At 43.0% G+C, this 20674-nt stretch overlaps 1 protein-coding gene across 1 annotated transcript in view; it reads left to right on the plus strand.

Moving 5' to 3' along the window:
• The first annotated feature begins 2490 nt into the window (after positions 1 to 2490).
• Positions 2491 to 20674, plus strand: part of LOC146234295 (aryl hydrocarbon receptor-like) — a 30954-nt gene continuing 12770 nt past the window's right edge. The window contains exons 1-2 of the mRNA XM_084688809.1: positions 2491 to 2998; positions 9296 to 9483. Of these exons, the coding sequence (XP_084544935.1) occupies positions 2940 to 2998; positions 9296 to 9483 (247 nt within the window). The 5' untranslated portion in view covers positions 2491 to 2939. The remainder of the gene's footprint in view (positions 2999 to 9295; positions 9484 to 20674) is intronic.

Here is a 20674-nt window from a genome sequence, read left to right on the forward strand (position 1 = left end):
GTTGATCCAGTTTGCTTCGACAAAAGCAGTGTAAACAACTCAAGTTATCATTTCAAATGATATCTAGTCAATCTGTTGAAAACAGTGTGGACATAATAAATGTATTTGCACGTTTATTTCATGTCTCCGCCTCTACGTTCGGTGTTTCAGTGAGTGCTGTTGGCCGTGTTCCGTTTCTGCTCCGCATATTCATTCGTTGAAAACCAACCAATCAGCGTGCAGCTCATCTAAATATTATTGAGCATACCATAAAAGTAGAAACCGAGTGTTTTTTCCCGGGGAAATTTCAGAGGAATTACCAGAGAGCATAGAACAGCACCCGGACCAGGTCTCCGAATAGGATATGTAACATTGGTTGGGTTAAAAATGGCCCGGGTGCTCTTCTATGCCCCTTGATAGATCCTCTGAAATGTTCCCGGGAAAAAACACTAGCTTTTCTCCTTTTATGGTATGCTGATTAATATTTAGATAAGCTGCGCGCTGATTGGTTGGTTTTCAACGAGTGAAGCTGGGGAGCAAAAATGGCTAACAGCAGCACTCACTGAAACACCGAAGGTGGAGACTTGAAATAAAAACGCGCAAATAAATGTATTATATCTACACAACACTGTTTTCAACAGATTGACTACAAATCATTTGAAATGATAACATTACTTGTTTCCACTTCTGTTGTTGAAGCAAACTGGATTGACTTGGGTGGGTAGAACGTTAGGCTTAGCAACCAAACCATATCGTGATTCAACTTGACTTCAGTTAGCTAGCTCTAGATATCTTGCTGAAAAATAACCTGACAAAGATCTGGACAAACATACATCTTTAATTGTAGATTTACATGACACAGGTTATTTATTTGAATGAAACACAGTCAGGAACATGAAACAACGTTAGCCCCGCCCCCATTGCCAATAAACTAGGCTAAATTATCACACATTCTACCTATACTCTTGCGTTAGCAAGCTAAACTAGTTGACATGCCTACTACAGTCTATGTGTTACTAGTAACAGTTAACTTCTAGCAATGCTAACGTATCCTGTATCTAGCACCTGCCTTTCTCCAGTTCTTTCAAATAGATTATCTAGACAGGCGTTAGCAATAAGCCAGACTGCTGTTCGTTTTCTGGCTATTTTTTCGGAAGCTTCCCTTCTAATGCCGACTACAGGTAGTCTAGCTAGAGTCATTTGATGTGTGTAGAAACGTATTTAGCATTCTACCTATGCTATATACAGGACACGTTAGCATTGCAAATACTGTTAGCACAACATCATACTGTCCTTACAGTTTGCAGTTGCAATGAGCATACGGTCGGAACAGCGCCTCTTTCCAGCTTCCTAGCAAATCTTGCTTGAAATTGTCCAAGGTTGTCAAAACTGTCTTGGGTGAAATGTTCAGAGCAAATGAATGATTGAGTGTCGAACTTCGCCGGGATCTTCTCATAAACAACAGCAGCCATGCCTGTCGAATGTTTGGCTACTTGGGAAGACTGTGAGTGTTAGCCTTCCCTGTACAGCCTGGAACACAGCATTTACGACCGTGGTCCATTTTCAATATCCTTGTTATAATTCAAAACGTTCTTCTTTGTAATTCCTTATAAGTAGCCTACACAGAGTAGCGCGCAGATAAACTAGTATCGGAGAGAGACGCTACCTTTTACATTTTGGGGCGTGACAAAGATACAGACCAGAGCCAAAAAGGGCGGTCCCCGGTCCTTCGTCACACCGGTGGCTTTGTTGAAAAGCTAGCGTTTTACAGCCACATTTTTTCTTTTTGAGATTTGCTTAGGAAAGAGGTGTCAATGGACTTTGATATTCACTGTATGTTCATTTTACCCACCGAACTGTTGGTACTCAACTATGACAAGGTAAAATCGGTTTTGCAATCAATTGCCCTTTTAAAGAACAGTGTGAAATACCCCAAAAACCCAGTCAATCACCCCTTTAAGTTAATGTCCGGTCATAAACGTCAGACTATTTAAGTTTTACAAGTCAAAAATAAATGAGAGGTCTGGCTTGTGGCATATATTCAGCTATCAAAGGCACCCTGTCGTTACAGATCAATATCTCTTTTAATTATCGTGGCTTAACTAGGCTACTTCATGAAGTGAAGTTTCAACAGCCACTGTTTGAAGTTTCTATCAGGAAAACCTTTTTTGTCTTCATAATCCCAAAATAACTTTTAAACCCTTACTGTCAGAGAATAATGCAGTGGTTTTGCTACTGTGTAAACGTAGCCAAGTAGATACAACTCTGAACAATACAAATTAATGTATTCATATTGACCTCTCTGGTAGTTCGGGTTCGTCTGGCCACAGTGTAGCCTACTACACTGCTATCAAAACATGACGTCCGAAACTTTTTTAATGGTTTTAGCACACGCGACGAAACGGAGAAAGTCAGTCCATACACAGAATAATGTAACGAATAACCCCGCCTCTCTTTTCTGTTTTCGCCAGTCCACCTTAACAGAGTCTCTTACATAGTGTATATGATTTCCTGAAAACGCCCCATGCCAAAAACGATAGGCCAATTTTACCTGCTCCGAATTCAGCTTCGATAGTGTACTGATCGGTTTTGATCCACAATTGACAGTAGCTATAATATTTCGTGTGTGTTTTGGGGTCGAAAGAGCTGACTTTTCAGGAAAAGGGAGACGCAAGTAGATCACAGGCCACATACTTTGTTAAAAAGAGGAACTTTCCTAAACCATTGATCCCTCGAGAGCTTCTTTTAGCCGGACATCGCTCGCAGTTGATTCGGATCGCTCGGATCTGTCAATGTCGCACGGCTGTGGATCATCAGTGCAGCCAGCGCTCTATATTTAAGGGCTTCTGCTTATGCGTGGATAGTAAATAACGTCCCTTGCCTCTTCTAGAAGTGCATGAACGGAAAAGAGTGGATGTAGTGTTATTGTTTTCGAGCTTTTACACATCAGAAGTGTCACCATGCTCGGTAACGCTGGAATCTATGCTGTCAAGAAGAGGAAGAAGCCTGTTCAGAAACCGTAAGAATTAAATCTTAACCTCTGACATGCTTTAGGCCTTGGCTACATAGGGTACAGTAAAGTCTGATGGGCCTTTTAAGTTTACCACCGTAGAAGGCGGCGTTGAGCTGTAGGCTATATTGTTGGTAGTTTATGTCACATAGCCTACAGTATACAAAATACAGCGTATCGTATAATCTTCTAATGTATGCCATCGATCATAGATAACAGTAAAAGCAACTAATAGTCTTTAGGTTTGTGAGACCGACCGCTTGCTTATGGTCCAGATTAATCTACAGAATACAATATTGACTCAAACCATAGAGAATAAAGTCAATACTGGTTCGAAAAGTGATGGCTGTGCTTAATCTGGGCTTCAGTAAAAAGCCAGTGTTATATGATCTTCATATTTAACCTCTTACTCTTACGCATAGGCCGAACTTCCCATACAGAAGTTATGAAAGTGAAGTAAAGCGCGTGTCTTTGTTTTGCAAAGATATGTGATTCCTGGCCAGACCCGTGCTTCTTGGACTTTGCAGGGTTACCTTAAGAATCTCTCATCGTGTATAGTTTTGGTCTGGCATGGAAATAGTACTCTTGCATTAATCACAATCAAGTTTGAGAGTCGGCTGCGCTCTCACGCGATGCTTACACGAGGGCGGGGGAAGCTGGGGTTCGTTGGCCTGAGTGTGTTATTGTAATCTGATATAGCTACGGTTTCTTCTCATTATGGGACACTTGCGTCTTTCCTAATTTTTTTCTCCATTTAAACATAGTTTAGGGCAAGCAATATAGAGACAATTGACGCCATCAATTTATTAAAAAAAAAGTTTTGTAGGGCAAAATATCTGCAAAGAGTTTCTTATTTAAATTTGAGTCTGCCGTAATGCAGTGCACTGTATTTGAAGTTTAAGACTATAGCGCACAAACTTTACCCAGTTCATGGGTTTTGTTTAAGGGCAAAATGCCAAGGAAAAGTAATTATGTCACGAAATTAATTTGAATCTTAAAAGCAACGTTTGTGTCTGTCTGTGAACTCGCGTAGGCTAGGTTACGCTTTAAGGTTGTACGGGCCTACTATTCTAGACATCCTAAACCTGTATGTGGTTTCCGTGTGTGTCTTATGTCTTCCGAATACACCCCCCAACCCCCCACCAAAATAAAGACGTGGCCTGTGCAGACGTCTCTGTGTTCATGGAGATCAGGGCCGGTGCTGAGAGGGCTGAGGTTTCCTGGACTCCCATTTGGGTTTGGCAGCACAAAGGCACCATTGAGACTTATTGTAAAAAAAAAGCTGTGGTCACTTCATAGTGGCATTCCAAAATACTTTTGCCCATCTAGTCTCTGGATAAGAGCGTCTGCTAAATGACTAAATGTAAATGTTCATAAGCACCTAAACATTGCTTATTATCATGTTAATCCACATACATGGGTTAATGTGGGTTTGTTTGGTGCTTACCGTATCGTAAGACAATTTATCATCACATAGAGCCAGTTACACAGTAGTACATAGTAATTGTGTTATAAAACGTCCTACCTACAGTACAGGGTTGGATATCTATGGTAGGCATTTCTGCATCTTGTTGTGATTACTGCCTAAGACCACTGTGTGAAAATATGGCTTCATTATTTCCTAAGGCTCATTAAAGTCCCTGTGGGAAGGGAAATTGTGGTGTGTGTGAGTGTGTGTGTGTGTGTGTGTGTGTGTAACACAGTGGTGGCCTTGGCACAGTCAACACTCTGTATAAGCAGATTTTCAATTGTATTATTTGTATAATATTACAGTTCTTAATCTATTTCAGAAAGCAACAAAAATCACATTATGAGAGTACTGATGTCAACATTATTTTGGGCCAACTGCTGTGTGAAGGGATTAATGTTTTCCAACAGCCTACAAAGAGGATAGGTGTGTGTGTGTGTGTTGTAGGAGAGAGAGTCAAACACTTGCATGCGTACACACAGACTAACTGATAGAGCCGGGGCAGGAAGCCAAAATAAACTGACTGCACAATAACATAGTGGCCCATTGTTCTACTACAGTTTCTTGTCTACGAGGACACCACACCAGCATCAACTTAAACATCTACTTCTTTGAAGATGAATCCTGTTTGAAGCTCTGTAAACAAGCTCTGTCAAAGTTACATTTCAGCTGCCTCATCTGTACCAGAAGCAGAGCCTTGGGCCTAATAAACCATGGCTTCTATTACAACTGTAAATATCATGCACAGAACATAACAAGCATATTAGGAGTGTATAGGTTCATCTCATGAGTGGACCTATATAAACACTCAAATGAACACTCTCCTAGGGCTACATATAAAACCTGACATACATATCATTCTACATGGTGGCATGCGTAGAAAGGAAAATTCTGCATACGCAACGATTTGTAACATGGCATATGTTACAAGAACGCATGTTTCCAACAGGTTTCCAATCATAAATCAGAAACAATCCTATAATTTTTCAAACGTGATCAAGCATTGTGCTCCGCACCTTTTACGCTTCCGATTAGCAACAAATGGTAATTATCAACGCCCTAACCTAACTGTACACTAGCACAACACTTTGAATAATCTTTGGGCGTCTGCCATGTACCCCGAAATTGTAATTGTAGATCAACTGTCATCTATGTGTCATTTAAGAACAGTGTACAGTATATCATGTAGAACACGTATTCTCTTCCTACACAACTAATGTTGAGTCATGTACCCAGCAGAGAGGTTGTACAGTCTCCATTGGCTACATTTGTCAGCACCATTTGTGCATTACATTAATAAAAAAAAATAATCACCCCCACCTTGTACCCGTGCAAAGTAGGGCTTTTCAAGCCAAGCCACATACCGGTAGGTCAGATCCTCTGGACAATACTTGGAAATATCAGTGTAGAAACCCACTTCCTTGAAATTTATGAGAAGTGCAAATGGATTGAGTGATTTCTTGTTCTTTCACAGCAATGGCATAAATATGGCAGTTTATTTTTATAATGGATGTGCTACAATGATGTTAATTGATTTGTACTTCAAATTAATGAAGTGATGTGGTCCGAATTTGAAGAAAATTTACAAGATGCAGGGAATAACTTGCAGGGGTGCTCGGAACAAATATAAATGTGTTGTGTCGTTCGGCCAAAGAGTGCTTCTACTAGATTTTTTCTCATCAGATTGTGCGTCCGCAAGGTCTAGAGCTGCCATGGGAATGTCCGTAGTCTCCCGATAAATGCCGATTTGTGCATTAAATGTTGTGTGTGGATGTTTTTTGTGCATATGCACGCTTTATAAATGAGGCCTTTGGCGTTAAATTACCACTTCGAACTTTGCTGTGTAGGGTTCCTTGACCGAGACAACTTTCAGCCTGAATGTTTTTACATTTTGTAATCAACATTTTGAGTGCGGTGACTCCTTCTATTTCCAGTTTTAAGTCCGCCAGCCTGCCAGAACCTTTCCCGGACAGATGTGCATTCTCACAAGTTCTTCTTGACCATACTGGTGTGCCTCTTCAGCCTCTTAGTCAGCCTCTTCCGCGCCATGGAAACAGTTGCAGCGTGCCTGATTGCTGGTGCAGGGTAGGAGCCACAAACGAAGATCCTGTGGGGGAGGAAGGGAGGATAAGGGGGAGGGAGGGGAGGTAGGGTTATCACCTCCACTCTCCCTCCCTGGGTGCGGCAGAGGGGTCCGGGCGGGGGTTCGGGCAGATCCATAGCCCAGCGGTACAATGCAGCTGAGGAAGCGGACAAATCCATTTGCGTCCGTGACTAAGAGAGCTCAGGTGGAAGGAATGCTGGGGTTCACCTCAGGACATGCACCAGGAGAAAAGACATCTGAGAACGGATATTGTGAAATAAAGCAGCTTTGGTTTTTAGCGTACTGTCAAGGCTGGAGTGTGTGTGTATTGGCTTATGTACCGTGTTGTTAAGGAAGTGGATTCAAGGTTTATAGTAATGGTTGGGTGTAGACGCCTACCATGGACTAATATGCCAGATTCCAAATGTTTATCCTAATCCTGTATGTTTTTTTTTATATAAAAGTTTGAAAATGCATTCATTTGGTATTTTAAGACCCATGCGCAGTGTACACATTACACAGTCAATGACAACCACGCCAGTCACTTTGAATAGACAAAAGCATGGCAGTGTCATTGTAATGTCAGGAGAGAGTCAGGGGTCTCTGTCGACTGTAAATCTGCCACCCCAAAGAGAGATGACGTAAAGCAGCTCATCTAACAGTGATTCCCCTGATACTCGTTTAGTCCCATGATGCATTGCTGCACACGGTGGAGGGGAATGAGGCAGGTGGGGGGAGGGGTAGTTCAAATCCTGACTTTTGTCTTGGCAAGCATTTTTAGTAAGTGAGGTCATTTTTGCCCTATTTCTGGAAAGGTACCTCTTGGATCTAAGGCCTGGAATTGAGTTATGGCCGAATTATGTGCGGGGAATTCAATAGGGAGTCGGAAAATCTGCAATATAATTATGACCACAAATTCTGTAACTCTCTGTTTTGATAAAGGAAGCAAACAAGCTATGGAAATTGGAAGGGAACAAAGTTACAAAATGACAGCCGACCTTTCATCCTAGAGATCTGAGGGAAGAGATGGAGCCCCGTTTGCGGTTTGAATCAAGAAGATATTGAACTGGCAGAGGAATCTGGTGCTTTCAGTGATTTTATACCTTCAGCTTCAGCAGCTGGCAACGCCCTGTGTAGAAGGCCTGCATTGAAAGCTACAGATCATAGAGAGTCAGTTATCCCAGACCAAGACTGAGCCTGCCCTGGGCACAAGCTTGACTGTACTGGGTTAGTACAGTCAAGAGGGTCTCAGTCTTTATGAACTAGAAAACACTTAAACTGAATGGTGTGGAGAGCATTTACTGTGCAGAGTACAGAACATTTATACATAATAAAGTAGAGAACATTTATACATAATAAAGTAGAGAACATATGTATTGCACCCACTAAATACTCTCCATCAGATCTGGGGCCCTCCAGGGAACCCTCCGTCAGACCTGGGACCCTCTCTTCCAGGCTCAGACCTCTCCTTTTCCCCAGCAGTTCTGACCATGTGTGTCTGATTTGCAGTTAATGACATGTGTCCCCTAAACCTGACCGTGGCTTACAACAAGGGTGGTCCGTGACATGCTCACCCCTCTTTACCCCTGCAGTCAAATACCACTGTGAGCTCAGCACAGCAAACACACGCTCCAGAGCAGCCATTTACATGGTAGTAAACATTTCTGATGCTGTGAGAAAAGAGCAGTGACATGTAGTGAGTTGTAGGACCACTGTGTCCAAACTTCAAGGCTCATCCATGTTCATCCATCACAAAGCTCTTTTTTTTCTTGTGATTTGTGCCAAAAGTAATCTCTACAGCACAATCCTATCAATGTTACCTCAAGATTTCAATCTGAAGGGATGAACTTGTTCCGTTATGTGGTCTGGTGCAGGATAGTCTGCTAACTGTCACAGTGTATTCTCCATACACCCTCACATTGTCCTCACGAGTGAAGGGTGTCCCTCCTCTGGTGAATGGGCTTAATGAACGACAGTTGCTTCACTAATAGCTCTCTCTGCTCTGCTGTTTGATTGGAGGCCCTGTCTGTGCCCCGGGCATTCTCACTGTCTGGTCCAACTTGTATCTCAGTCAGCTAACGATGAGACAGAGGCTCTGGTGTTTATGAGACATGTTTATGAAGGGCTTCGTCCTTCCTGCGTTGGGTCTGGAGCCAGAGCACCGCCATGCCGCTGCTCGGTCTGGACTCTCTCTGGTTTACGAGCACGTCACACGCCCCACACAGAAGGGCGCCGTTCACGGAGGGGAAAGGCTTGGTGGCCAAGCCCGGCTGATGGGATTCAGTCATGTTTCATATCTTTTTAAACACTCGTTATCCATTTCCCTCTATAAAGCATGAGGAAGCGTCTCTCCATTGTTACATGCTTCATGCTTCTTTTGTTACTGCACAGGAAGCTTTTTAGTGCATGTGATCGTTGCCAAGCATTACAAGCTTGTGAAGTATAGGATGTGAATCTTCCATTCGCACTGTTCAGCTATGGCTCCCCCACTATCACACATAGACGGCCCTCTAGGAGTTCCAGCAAAATTAGATCTCAGTTCAGCTGAAGGCTGGTGTAGTTGTTGTCGAGACATGGTACTGTGTACATGAACCATGTTCTTCAATTTCAGCATTCATTAAATATAATACCCATAAGCTTTTTGAGTGTAATTTCCATCGCAACAATAAAATGTGGTACTATTATATAATATTAGCATCATATTTTCCTGTGATCCGACCTGCGACCATATCTCTGTGTTTCATTGGCTGTGCAGGAAAAAGATCCCAGGCTCAGATGGCAGCAAGTCCAACCCCTCCAAGCGACACCGGGATCGTCTTAACGGGGAACTGGACCGTCTGACAGGTCTGCTGCCCTTCCCCGAGGATGTGCACACCCGCCTGGACAAGCTGTCCGTGTTGCGACTCAGTGTGGGATACCTGAAGGTCAAGAGCTTCTTCAAAGGTGAGTCTCGGAGAAAGTACACGTCAGTTCAGCCCAACGAGCAAAAGAGAAGCGGTTGTAGAATGAATCAGTCAACACTAGCATTTATGTTTTTATAAAACAGTACACAACAGCTCAGAAGGTGATAGACCTTTCTGTTTGGATCTGCTGTAAACAATAACTAAATTCTGTTCATTTCCCTAAACAAGAACACGTGTGTAAACACATCTGAAATGTCTGTCTGGCCTTTCCTTGTTATGAAGCTATTTTAACATCTGTGGGTTGGCCAACATTAATAAATAGTTGCTATAACTTTAAACAGGGCCACACCCAGCCCGTTAGTTTAACCAAAAGTCACCAAAATGTTTTCGGCTTTGGAGACATTTGTCTGTTCACAACTAGACAACAAGAACAACCCCGTCCACTAATGTGTGGGTTTTATCAATTATCTTTAGACATTAATTTTATAGGAATGTTGGTGAATTATGGCAGTTTGGAAATATAACTTCTGAAACTCAGTTATATGTTGTCCAGCCCATACTGTGTGTACCATAAGTCACCTCAGTCCATCAATGTCCTCTCATGTTGTTACTGTAGTGCAGCAGTGACAGAGTTTGGGAGCAGGTTTAGGGCAGGTCTGTGAGTCTATTCGTGAAAGAAGGCTCTGGAACGCCAGGCATGCTGGGAATCTGATTTTAGGAAAATCCTGAAGATCCTGAAGCGTGTGTGGTCGACTTTTACCGTATTCCTTAGCCAAATCACAAGTAGTAATCACAACTGATTTAATTTAAGTAAACCTTTGCTTTTCATGAAATAAAAAGGTATAACTTTTGACCTTCAGAATAGGAACCATCTTGATTTTTTGGTTTTGTAACCATGACATGCTCTCAACAGCTGATCACATCCTTTAAATCTCAGGACAGTCATAAGGCTAAATACAGGGTTCCAAGAACACAGTTGAAACTAATGATGACTCATTTGACTCAGAGTCATGACTCATTCCTGTGAAATATCACAAACACCCACAACACGTCCAGCATGGAAGGGTTGCAAACACATCAAAGCCCTGTTGTTGGCAGAAGACCAGCTGAGTAAGTTCTCAAGGCGCCTCTGGCTTTGCTATCAAGTCCTATGAGTCTGGGAGTACTTCTTCCTCAGTCTGCACAAGGTACAGCACACAGCTGCCCATTGGTCACCATGGAAATACAGCCTACTCCTGGAACTGTTGTGGAACATAAATGGCTTTTCCAGTTTCCAAAATAATCCCCACTCATTTACTTCTGTGTTAACGTAACTCTTATTGCCATGGAGGAATGCAAGGTGCTGAAAGGGACTGTGGGGGTGGTTGTGGGCAGGGATGACCAAATAGATTTATGAGCTGTTAGAACAGTTTATTTAAAGTGTAGCTCTCTGCAGTGTCTGATGGGTGCTCAGGTGACTGTGTGCTAGAGCTGCTGCTTTTAAGAATGAACGGGTGGTGTCACCAACCCCGGAAGAGGTTACTCAGCTCTTCTCAAACTCAGCAGAGATGGCATTCATAAAATGTCTCAACTCCTCCCATCTCCGTCAAACCCTCTCACCTGAATATTTCAAACTCTAAAAAAACGAGTTTCTGTCGCCCTTCTCAAGGCAAGCGGTTTGATTGTGGTGTTACAAACTGATGGTTGTTGTGTTGGAGTGTGTGGATGCTGGAGACTTCAAGTCTGTTTAAATGAATAGTAGATGGTTGGTGGTAAAGACCTCACCTTTGACCTCTGGCCCACTAGCGTGAGCGGCTCTCCAGACATCTGTGTGGAGCCTGTAAATCCAGCAGTGTCAAGGCTGTCCAGCCAGTTAAAAACATCATGGTTACCCCCCACCCCCCCTCTCAGCCATGGTTGGAGGGGACACATTCCCGTTCCTCTTGAACACATAGGGGTCAGTATCCTGCTGCTGTCTTCGCCATGCAGGCATGTGTATTATTTTTCTCATCTGGATATACACTACTGTTCGAAAGTTTTAGGACACTCCCATTTATTCAATTTTTATTGAAATTTAAGCAGTTCAAGTCCAGTGAATAACCTGAAATGGTACAAAGGTAAGCGGTAAACTGCCAGAGGTTAAAAAAAATTGTTTAGGTTTTTCAATTAACAAAGCAAGACAGACAGACCATTATAACACTCATAAGTGTTTGTCTTTACTTTAGATAGAAATTGCCAAGAAAGCCAAGGTGTCAGTGAGTACAGTTCCCTACACCATCAAAAAGCACTTGGAAACTGGAGGAAACTCTGACAGGAAGAGGTCTGGCAGACCCAAAGCCACAAAAGAATCAGAAGACAAGTTTCTGAAAGTCAACAGCTTGCGTGATGGGCGGCTCACAGGAAAACAGCTTCAAGCACAGCTTAACACTGGTCAAAGTAAGCAAGTCTCAGTTGAGGGTTGAAAGTGATGGTTTGGGGGCTCTTTTGCTGGATCCGGAGTCGGCAACTTCCACAGAGTGAGTGGCACCCTGAACCAAAACTGCTACCACAGCATTTTGTAGCATTTCAAACCATCATCTGAGACTTGCTTACTTCGCCCAGTGTTTAGCTCTGCTTGAAGCTGTTGGAAAAATGGGTGTGTTCTAAAACTTTTGACTTGTAGTACGTATATATACATCTAATTTACTTCTTAAACGCCTATATTACTGAATGAATCAAATGTCAGGAGGCTGGGGAAGCCCAAGAAGCCCATGCAGGTGTTGTGAATATTTGATGTTTTATGAAGGGTTGTGCTAGACGCTTGGTGTAAGACAGAAACATGACTGAAAACGTAGTGTTTATAAAGAACAACCATAACAATGGGGCCCTTCTAATCCCTATATCGTGTTGCCTCTCTGTCCCCTCTTTTCCCAACACCCGGTGAGGTGAAATGTCAAGTCAGAGCCCAAGGTTCAAAGACTTGTGGAGATGTTCCAAACTGTCTCCACATCCAGGGAGGCTGTGCTCTCTTCTTCCTCTCACTCATAGCTTTCAGGTCAAAGTTCAAGTTCTCCACAGGAAAAAAACACGACTTTCCAGTTTGTGCGGAAAAGCACACACAAAAACTGTGGGAAAGTTAATCACCCATACCCACACCACCAACCCTATACCAATACCCCTGCCTCCCCGCAGAGAAGTCACCGTGGAGTTGAACCAGCATCCAGGCGTCCATAGCAGCCAGGCCTAACTGTGCCTCTCGCATGCCATGAGGCCCACCCTCTGAGTTTTGAACCCCCCAAAAAAAAGGTTTCTTCAAGAAACTCAAAAGAGCTGGAACTCGTACAGTTGCCATGGTTCATTCTTTGTTTCATAGAACAAAACAATTGCGCCCAGATAGCATACATAGCAACACTTAGAAACTGGAACCAGTGGAATCATCAAACGTGATTTCCTCAGCTACCCCATGGTGATGGTAAGAGTCTTTTATCAGTCAGTGTGATGCTGGTCATTGTTCCTGCTCAATTTGGAGAATACTTCCTATGTTAAAAACATGAGGCCTGTGACCTGAGCAGACATCGGTCTCCCAAACCAAACTGTGTTTCCAGCCACTTGTGTGTACCTGTGCCTGTACAGAAGCTCCAGGACTGGGTTGGGCTGTTTGACTGGAACCCTCTGTCTAGCTGAACAGGGATGAAATGAGCAGGCCTGTACGGCTGGTCGTGTCATTGCAGTGTTTAGAGACATGTTGTGAATAGACGGTCTGGATCGCTGGTTTGTTGTGTATGGTCTGTAGTATTCTGTAGCCTACCTTTAACTGTAACTTACCCTGTTCTTTAACCTACTATTAACTGTAACCTACCCTGTTCTGAAGCCTACCGTTAACTGTGACCTACCCTGTTCTGTAGCCTGCCAACAGAAGAATCGGTTTGAAAGGTTTGGTTTGGTGGTAGGTGGATGGAGCAGGTGATAGCACAGTCCAAACCTCTGCACTCTGCACAGGTTATATCCGGGGCAGCAAGATGGTATCAGCCAGGTCAACGTTTCAGAGTTTCCTGTAGTCAAAACAAACGTACCCAGCTCTCGTGTGGAGACAAGCTCAGGAGAAATTCTGTTAAAAGCTATGGAGAATAATGAACAGACAGGTTTTCTGGGGATGCTGTAACCATTTAGCAAAGCTTGTTTGTGTGGTTCAGAAAGAGACAAGACACACGGTTGATTGAAGCAGTTGTGTGTTCCTATTCAACTGATCTGATTAGCAACTTGAGTGTGACTTGGAAACCTAGTTCTTAGATTGTCTAGCTAGTTTGTAGATTATCTAGCTAGTTTTTCGATTCTCTAGATAGTTCTTCGATTTTCTGTTTGTTACCCCAAAAAAAGACAGAAAAAATAAAAAAAACGATGCCTTTTCAAGATCATTGAGAACATCCTTGGCCTGTTAGTCTATTGTGGTGCCAGTGAAGTTTGGTTGTGAGTGTATGTTGATACCTTTGACACACACAGATGACACCTATACACAAACACACAGATGGCACCTATACACAAAGACACGCACACAGTGCTTCAACGTTGGCAGAAGGTGTCACTCTGCATGTCTCAGAGACATCCGTTCTGGTTTGTTATTGAATGACGCTTAACTGATCATCGGTGTGTTTCCTTGAAGGACGTGATGTTTTGCCTTTAAGACTATAAATCTCAAAGTAATTCACCTGTCATCTCAATATCAACATCTCAGAGGAAAGAAGGACATTTCACTGAGGTGACAGGTTTTATTATCATTGAAGTTTTGCCTGTTGGCTCTGGGAGCACGGCTCGCCTTTCAGAATATCGTGAGAAGGCAAACGACCACTGGGAAGCGGTTTTAATGATGTTTTCATTTCTGCAGACTTGAGTTTGGTGGAAGGCTCATGTTTTTGGTTTCTCTGGCCCACGCCAGTACTTCTCCACTTTTCTTCATATTTTTACTTCTTGCTTTAGTTGGCAGATGTTGGACTCAGCCCACTGGGTTTACTGTGACATTTAGTAACTTCCACAATGGATCAGGGTGTTTATCGAAAGCCATAATCAACAGACCTAAGTCTGGAGTTTGAGGAGCACTGTGAGACTATCATAAGGGGGGGGGGGGTCTATGTGTAAGTGTGGTGGGTGAGTCACTTATCTCTCAGGGCCTTGAGGAATCTGGAAATATCAACAGCAAAATGTCATACAGGACAGATCACACAGTTTCCCGTACATGATCAAAACATTATGGATGAAAACAATCCAAATAGTTTAGCATTAACTAACTTGATGCAGACTTTTCAAAGTGCAACGCTGTTTCTTATGCTGTCTATTGCAGCCAGAGGTCATATAAAAGTAAACGTTTTTATACTTCATTTGTCTTTGAAGAGATTGATAGATTGTGAAGTCACAAAAGAATACACACCTTAACCATGAACCTTTATGGTTAGAGTGCTTTGTTTGGGTCTTCCTTGAAACCAAAGATAAAGGAGGCTGAAATTAACTATTTTATTTAATTAATTAAGGAGATACAGGATCAACATCAATGATGTTTGTCTCCAAACTATTCCTGTACCACCACAATCCACAAATCTTTGATTTTCCTCTAAAGATCTGTGGTCAACTCGCTGGCAAGTCAGAAAGATCTGCACAGATACCCAAGAGCTAAACAGATGACTGAATACACTGATGCACATCTCTGTTTGTGAGATTTGAGTTCAAGTCGTGGTTTTCCCTCATAAATCCCTTGACATTGAAACGTTAGTTTCAAGAAGACTCGTAGCATAGGAATGGCTTGGTTAGCAGCAGTATATAACCGTTGAGCCCTACTCTGGTGCCAGTTGACTCCTGTTACTGGTTCTAGGAATAAATGGACACCCAATGAATTGGTTAGCTCAAACCTGATGAACAATCCAATCGAAGTAATTTCCCTTCCTGTAAATACCTAGATTGCACTCCTAGCTGATATGAAACAAGCTGGGGATCTTTCCTCTCCCTCCGGACAAGGAAGTAATGGGGACATAAATCAGCTTGAGTGACAGGAGGATGATCCTATGGCTGTTGTGGCCCTCCTGATTGGCTCTTGTTTAATTGTTAGCCCTGCCCTTTCCTGCACATCTGCGTGAGAACAGAGATCTGTGTACTGGATCTGCTGGAACTACATGTTTTCAAATCAAGATAATATCCCCCTATGCATTGCTGGCATGCTTTCATTTCTTCTCTCTCTCTCTCTCTCTCTCTCTCTCTCTCTCTCTCTCTCTCTCTCTCTCTCTCTCTCTCTCTCTCTCCCCCTCCCTTTTTTCCCCTAAACTTACTTCACCTCACACTTAATCTTTCTGGCCTGCATTCTCTCTCTCTCTCTCTCTCTCTCTCTATCTCTCTCTCTCTCTCTCTCTCTCTCTCTCTCTCTATCTCTATCTCTATCTCTCTCGCTCTCTCTCTCTCTGTCTCTCTGTCTCACTCTGTCTGTCTTTCACTCGCTCTCACTCTCAATGTCTACATGTCAGTCTCTCTTTCTCTGTGTCTTTCTTCAGTTTTTTTCATGCTCCCACAACTAAAGTGTATATTCAATTATGAGTGAATCGCCATTAATCGTCTGTTCTGTTGTGTGATATACCGTAGCACTCCTGGTATACAACATGCTCCAGAGTTTGTTACTAGTAGTTACTAGTCAAAGCATATTTTAGATGCACCCCCATCCCCCCATTTAGTCTTCGGGTTTAGTCTAATTGCATACTGTTGAAAAGATGACATGAACCATTCTCGGGACTGGCAGGGCTTTGTTTTGCGAATAACGGGCATGTTTGCCTGGACTTAAGTGAAGATGCAAACATCAAAAGAGACATCTACATTTGGGGAGTCCTATAAAAGTCTGCTTGAGACTGAGCGGGCCACAGTTACTGTAACATGTTGGATATGGGCTGCAAAAACTGTCAGATTTCATGAGCACTCTGAAAAGCAGTTTCATGGACAAACGGCTGTTGAACTGTTGAGGCCGACATGTTTGGCTTTTTTTGCACGAGGGTTATCAAACATCAACTTCTCTTTTAGTTGTTCCCAGAGCTATTTATATCTTAGAATTTTTAAGGGAATCATTAGGTTTTACAGAACTACGTAGTGTGATTGTCCCTTAATCCTGACTTCATTAATCAAATATATTCTCTGCTAACTGACATGGGAAACAGTTCTGTCTGTTAACAAGTCTTTAAAAAACAAATGCTGTTTTAACCAAGGTGGTGGCAGAATGCTGTTTCTGCCCTGTTGATAATGGAGTCTCGTTCTCTACTTCCTCTTAAAGGCTGATGTTGAGTGGTCAGCTGAAGCTTCTCTTTTACATTTACGAATATCCTTACTTGCAAGTTTGCAGGACATCAAAGAAAAAGAGTAGGGGTATTAAGAGAAGACATTTGAATTGTCATTTGCAGACTTATGGAGAAAGCGGAGTGAATGTGTGTTTTGCATGGATCTTGTATCCTAGTGATGAACCTAAGTTAGAACCAGGAATCCCGTGGACAGTCGGGGTTGCGGAAGGTGCATCTGGAAACAGCTGGAGGACTGCCAGAGGTTCTGCTCTGTTCATGTGAGACCACACAAACTAATGCTTGCAAAACAGTCCAGCCGACTGTCTGGCTGTGAGGGGTGTTGATTGTGTTCAGTTTTGGTTTTGTGCCAAAAGACAGGTTTTCTCATTGCTATGGGACTGATCTGGCTGACTGCATACACACACACACACACAGTATATGCACATACAGGAACACACACAAAAAACACTCCCTCCTCCCCCACGGGCCCCTAGGGCTTTTGTAAGCAATACCGACAAGAGCGCTTCCCTTATCTGAGCTGCCGCCGCAGGAAAACCCCAGGATGTGGCCTCTCCCTCCCTCCCTCCCTCTCCCCAGCCCGTCCGTCCACTCTTGTCACGCAAGTTTTTTAGGGGGCAGGGGGCCCCTAACCGCCCCTCCCTCCTCCTCCATCCATCCTCCCTCCCTCCCTCCCTCCCTCCCTCCCTCCCTCCCTCCCTCCCTCCCTCCCTCCCTCCCTCCCTCCCTCCCTCCCTCCCTCCCTCCCTCCCTCCCTCCCTCCCTCCCTCCTAGTCCTCTTGGCAAGAGCTCACACAGGACTTACACAAACATTCAGCAGACACACACACCCAGGCACACATCCTCACACACATACATGCACACACACACACAGTCAGAGCCACACGCTCACTCACTGCGACAATGTAAACACACTTGTATGAAGTCAAACACATTTACAAAAAATTATTAACAAGCGCACACACACACATGCAAGCGTGTGCACATGGATACACGTGCATTCACACACATGAACACGCGTACACACATCCAGAATAGACTACAGACAACAGACAGACTACATACACACATTCAGACAGACTACCCTTACGGAAAGAAAATATATTTACCAATATATGATTTGAAATACAAATTTAATATATTGTAATATATTATTTTCCATTACATTGACCAATATATTATATATGGAAATACATGGGATAATATATTGATGGTAAATATATTACTAATATATTATAATCTATAATATATATTCATGTAATATATTGCTATATATTGCAGAATACAGCAATGATTGCTGTTTTCCATATATTGCAATATATGTAACATAAATATATAATATATGTGGTTATATATCCCAAAACATATGCAATTATGTATTCATAAATAACCACCATAATGTATGCCACATTATATGTCAACATTTACGGGTAATATATGTAAAGATATAGTGTCACATGTATGCTTCATATATGGTAGAATATATTTTAGATATATGATTTAATATTAAATCTCTCGCTGCCCTTTTTGTAAATCCTGTAAACTCTACATGCAAGTCAAGCCCATATTTGGAAAGTCCAGCACATCCCCCTAAATGTTTTTTTCTTCCTGTTCAATGTTTGCGTGAGTAAGTAGGCCCCTTAGTGGCGTTTTGCTTGTTTTCATTCTGCTTTACTCTCCCCATGGTGAATTGTGCATTGTGTTCTTCTCTCTTTATTTTTTTGTATTTTCCTTCTTTCCGTTGTTAACTGCCAGCATTTATTGCACATTATGTGTTGCCATACGGTATGGTTACAGCTCTCCTGTTGGCCGCCTGTGTGCCCACCACTAGATGCACACTGCCAAGGTCAGGGGAGTTCCTGAGGCTCCAGGGGAGGGGGCCAAGTAGGTCTCACAACCAGAGCATACTAGCTGCTAGCTGCTGCTGAGCCGTCGAATGGGGAGGAGGGGGTCAAGGGGAAGGGATGTCCAGACCTCTATGAGTGTCCCTGTCAGCGCTCCGCCAGATGTTCACCATATATATATGAGAACATTTCTCTCTCTCTCTCTCTCTCTCTCTCTCTCTCTCTCTCTCTCTCTCTCTGTGTATACATTTATTTATTTATTTAATGGATGATATTCAATTCCTCTCTGTCGAGTCTGCCTTTCTTGCTCTCTCTCCTCTCTAATATATCTCCCTCCGTCTCTTTAGTCTCTCACTAGTATTTCTCCCTCACTCCCTCCCTCACTCCCTCTCTGTCTGGGTGAAGCTGTTCAGCAGGTCAGAACCTGCTCTGCAACTGAAGACGCACCACTACGCAGACATGAGGGAAACAAAAGCTCTATTCAACTGGGAGGATTTACTCTCTTTGAACTTCTACAGATTGGGTGGGCTCAGGTGGGCTTGAGTGAGTGTGTGTGTCAGTAAAACGTTCTAGATTCCAAAGTGGAACCACCAACTGGGGAATAGTGTTGTCACGGTACCAACATTTCACATGTACCAATACCAGTGAGATTTCACGGTACTCAATACCATTTTTGATACCAAAGCACAAAACTAAAATAAGTTACTGAACAACACTCATTTGTTGACAGTAACAGTCACCTACAATATCTAAAGCTGTACTTATGACAACAACAGAACATTCATACAATCACAATGCATGTAGGCCTAAAGGCAAGAGGGAGTGGATTCAACACGCTTCATGGGGCTCTTTAAACTTTGGTCAATCCCAATTGGTCAGCCAATCCCAAACCCCAACACACACATTTCAGCAAACCATGTCATTTAAAAGCCTCTGTAAAAATATGTTAACCTTGTTGTGCCCTCTCCCTTCGTATGCCCCAGTATTAGGTATTGCATTTACAGTATGCTGCAAACCATAAAGTACATGAACGGTGATGTTTGCAAATTGTTTTCTAGTGATCAACGATATTCTCATTGTCATCTGCCTCAAACCCAATGTATTTACATACGTGGCTCTTCCACTTTTCTTGTCAACAACTTTTAGTGGAGCCCCTACAGCATTAGCTGCGTGTCACCGTGCCAATGTTGCCAATTCAACAACTTTGTCGACAGATTTAGTAACTTTTCGCCCTCCCTAGTGACAAAAGTTCTCATCGAGCGACAAACCTAGCAACTTTTAGCGACTTTTCAGAGCCACCAGTGACTTCTGGTGAGATTTCTTTGGGAACACTGTGCTTGTCAGTGTCCGATACTGCATGGGTACTGGGTATACCCGGTACTCAGTAGGCCTACTACTGTAACTTTCTGAAATTCTGGTATTGTACCGTTTTTTTTTGTTTGAGTACTGACTTGGTACCGGAGTACCGGTTTTTGTGACAACACTAATGGGGAAGTAAACAAAAAGGCTATCACTTTATGTATATTATGTGTACCACTCTTAATACTGAACGTGAAGTCCACAAGAGTTAAACATCCATTTTTTGTTTTTTGGAAGCCATCAGAAAAACTGTAGGAACTAAATTAGTTGAATACTAATCAGAGTGTGTGTGTGTGAGCATGCCTGCAGGCCCTGTGAGTGTGTGTGTAACCGGTGTGAATTGGTGAAACTCACTTCTCAGGTATGTAAGGGGCCACCCGCATCAACAAATAGCTAGCTTTTCTTTGGCGTAGTTGGTAGTGGTTGCGCTTGGAAGTCGAGAGGTGGCAGGTTCGACTCCCCCTGGGAGTGAACATTGGCCAGATACCTCTGACAGAGCTTACAAGACCACGTCCGTTACATGTCCATCACATTGGTGCCGTGACCCGGGTCTTACGAGTTTAGCATTAGCTAACCGCCGGGGTGAATGTAACCGGTGTGAATTGGTGAAACTCACTCCTCAGGTATGTAATGGGCCACCCGCGTCAACGAATAGCTAGCTTTTCTTTGGCGTAGCTGGTAGTGGTTGCGCTTGGAAGAGAGGTGGCAGGTTCGACTCCCCGTGGGGGTGAACATTGGCCAGATACCTCTGATG

Source organism: Hypomesus nipponensis, chromosome 23 (genome assembly GCF_054491055.1).
Source record: "Hypomesus nipponensis isolate SF chromosome 23, ASM5449105v1, whole genome shotgun sequence".
NCBI classification, from domain to species: Eukaryota; Metazoa; Chordata; class Actinopteri; order Osmeriformes; family Osmeridae; genus Hypomesus; species Hypomesus nipponensis.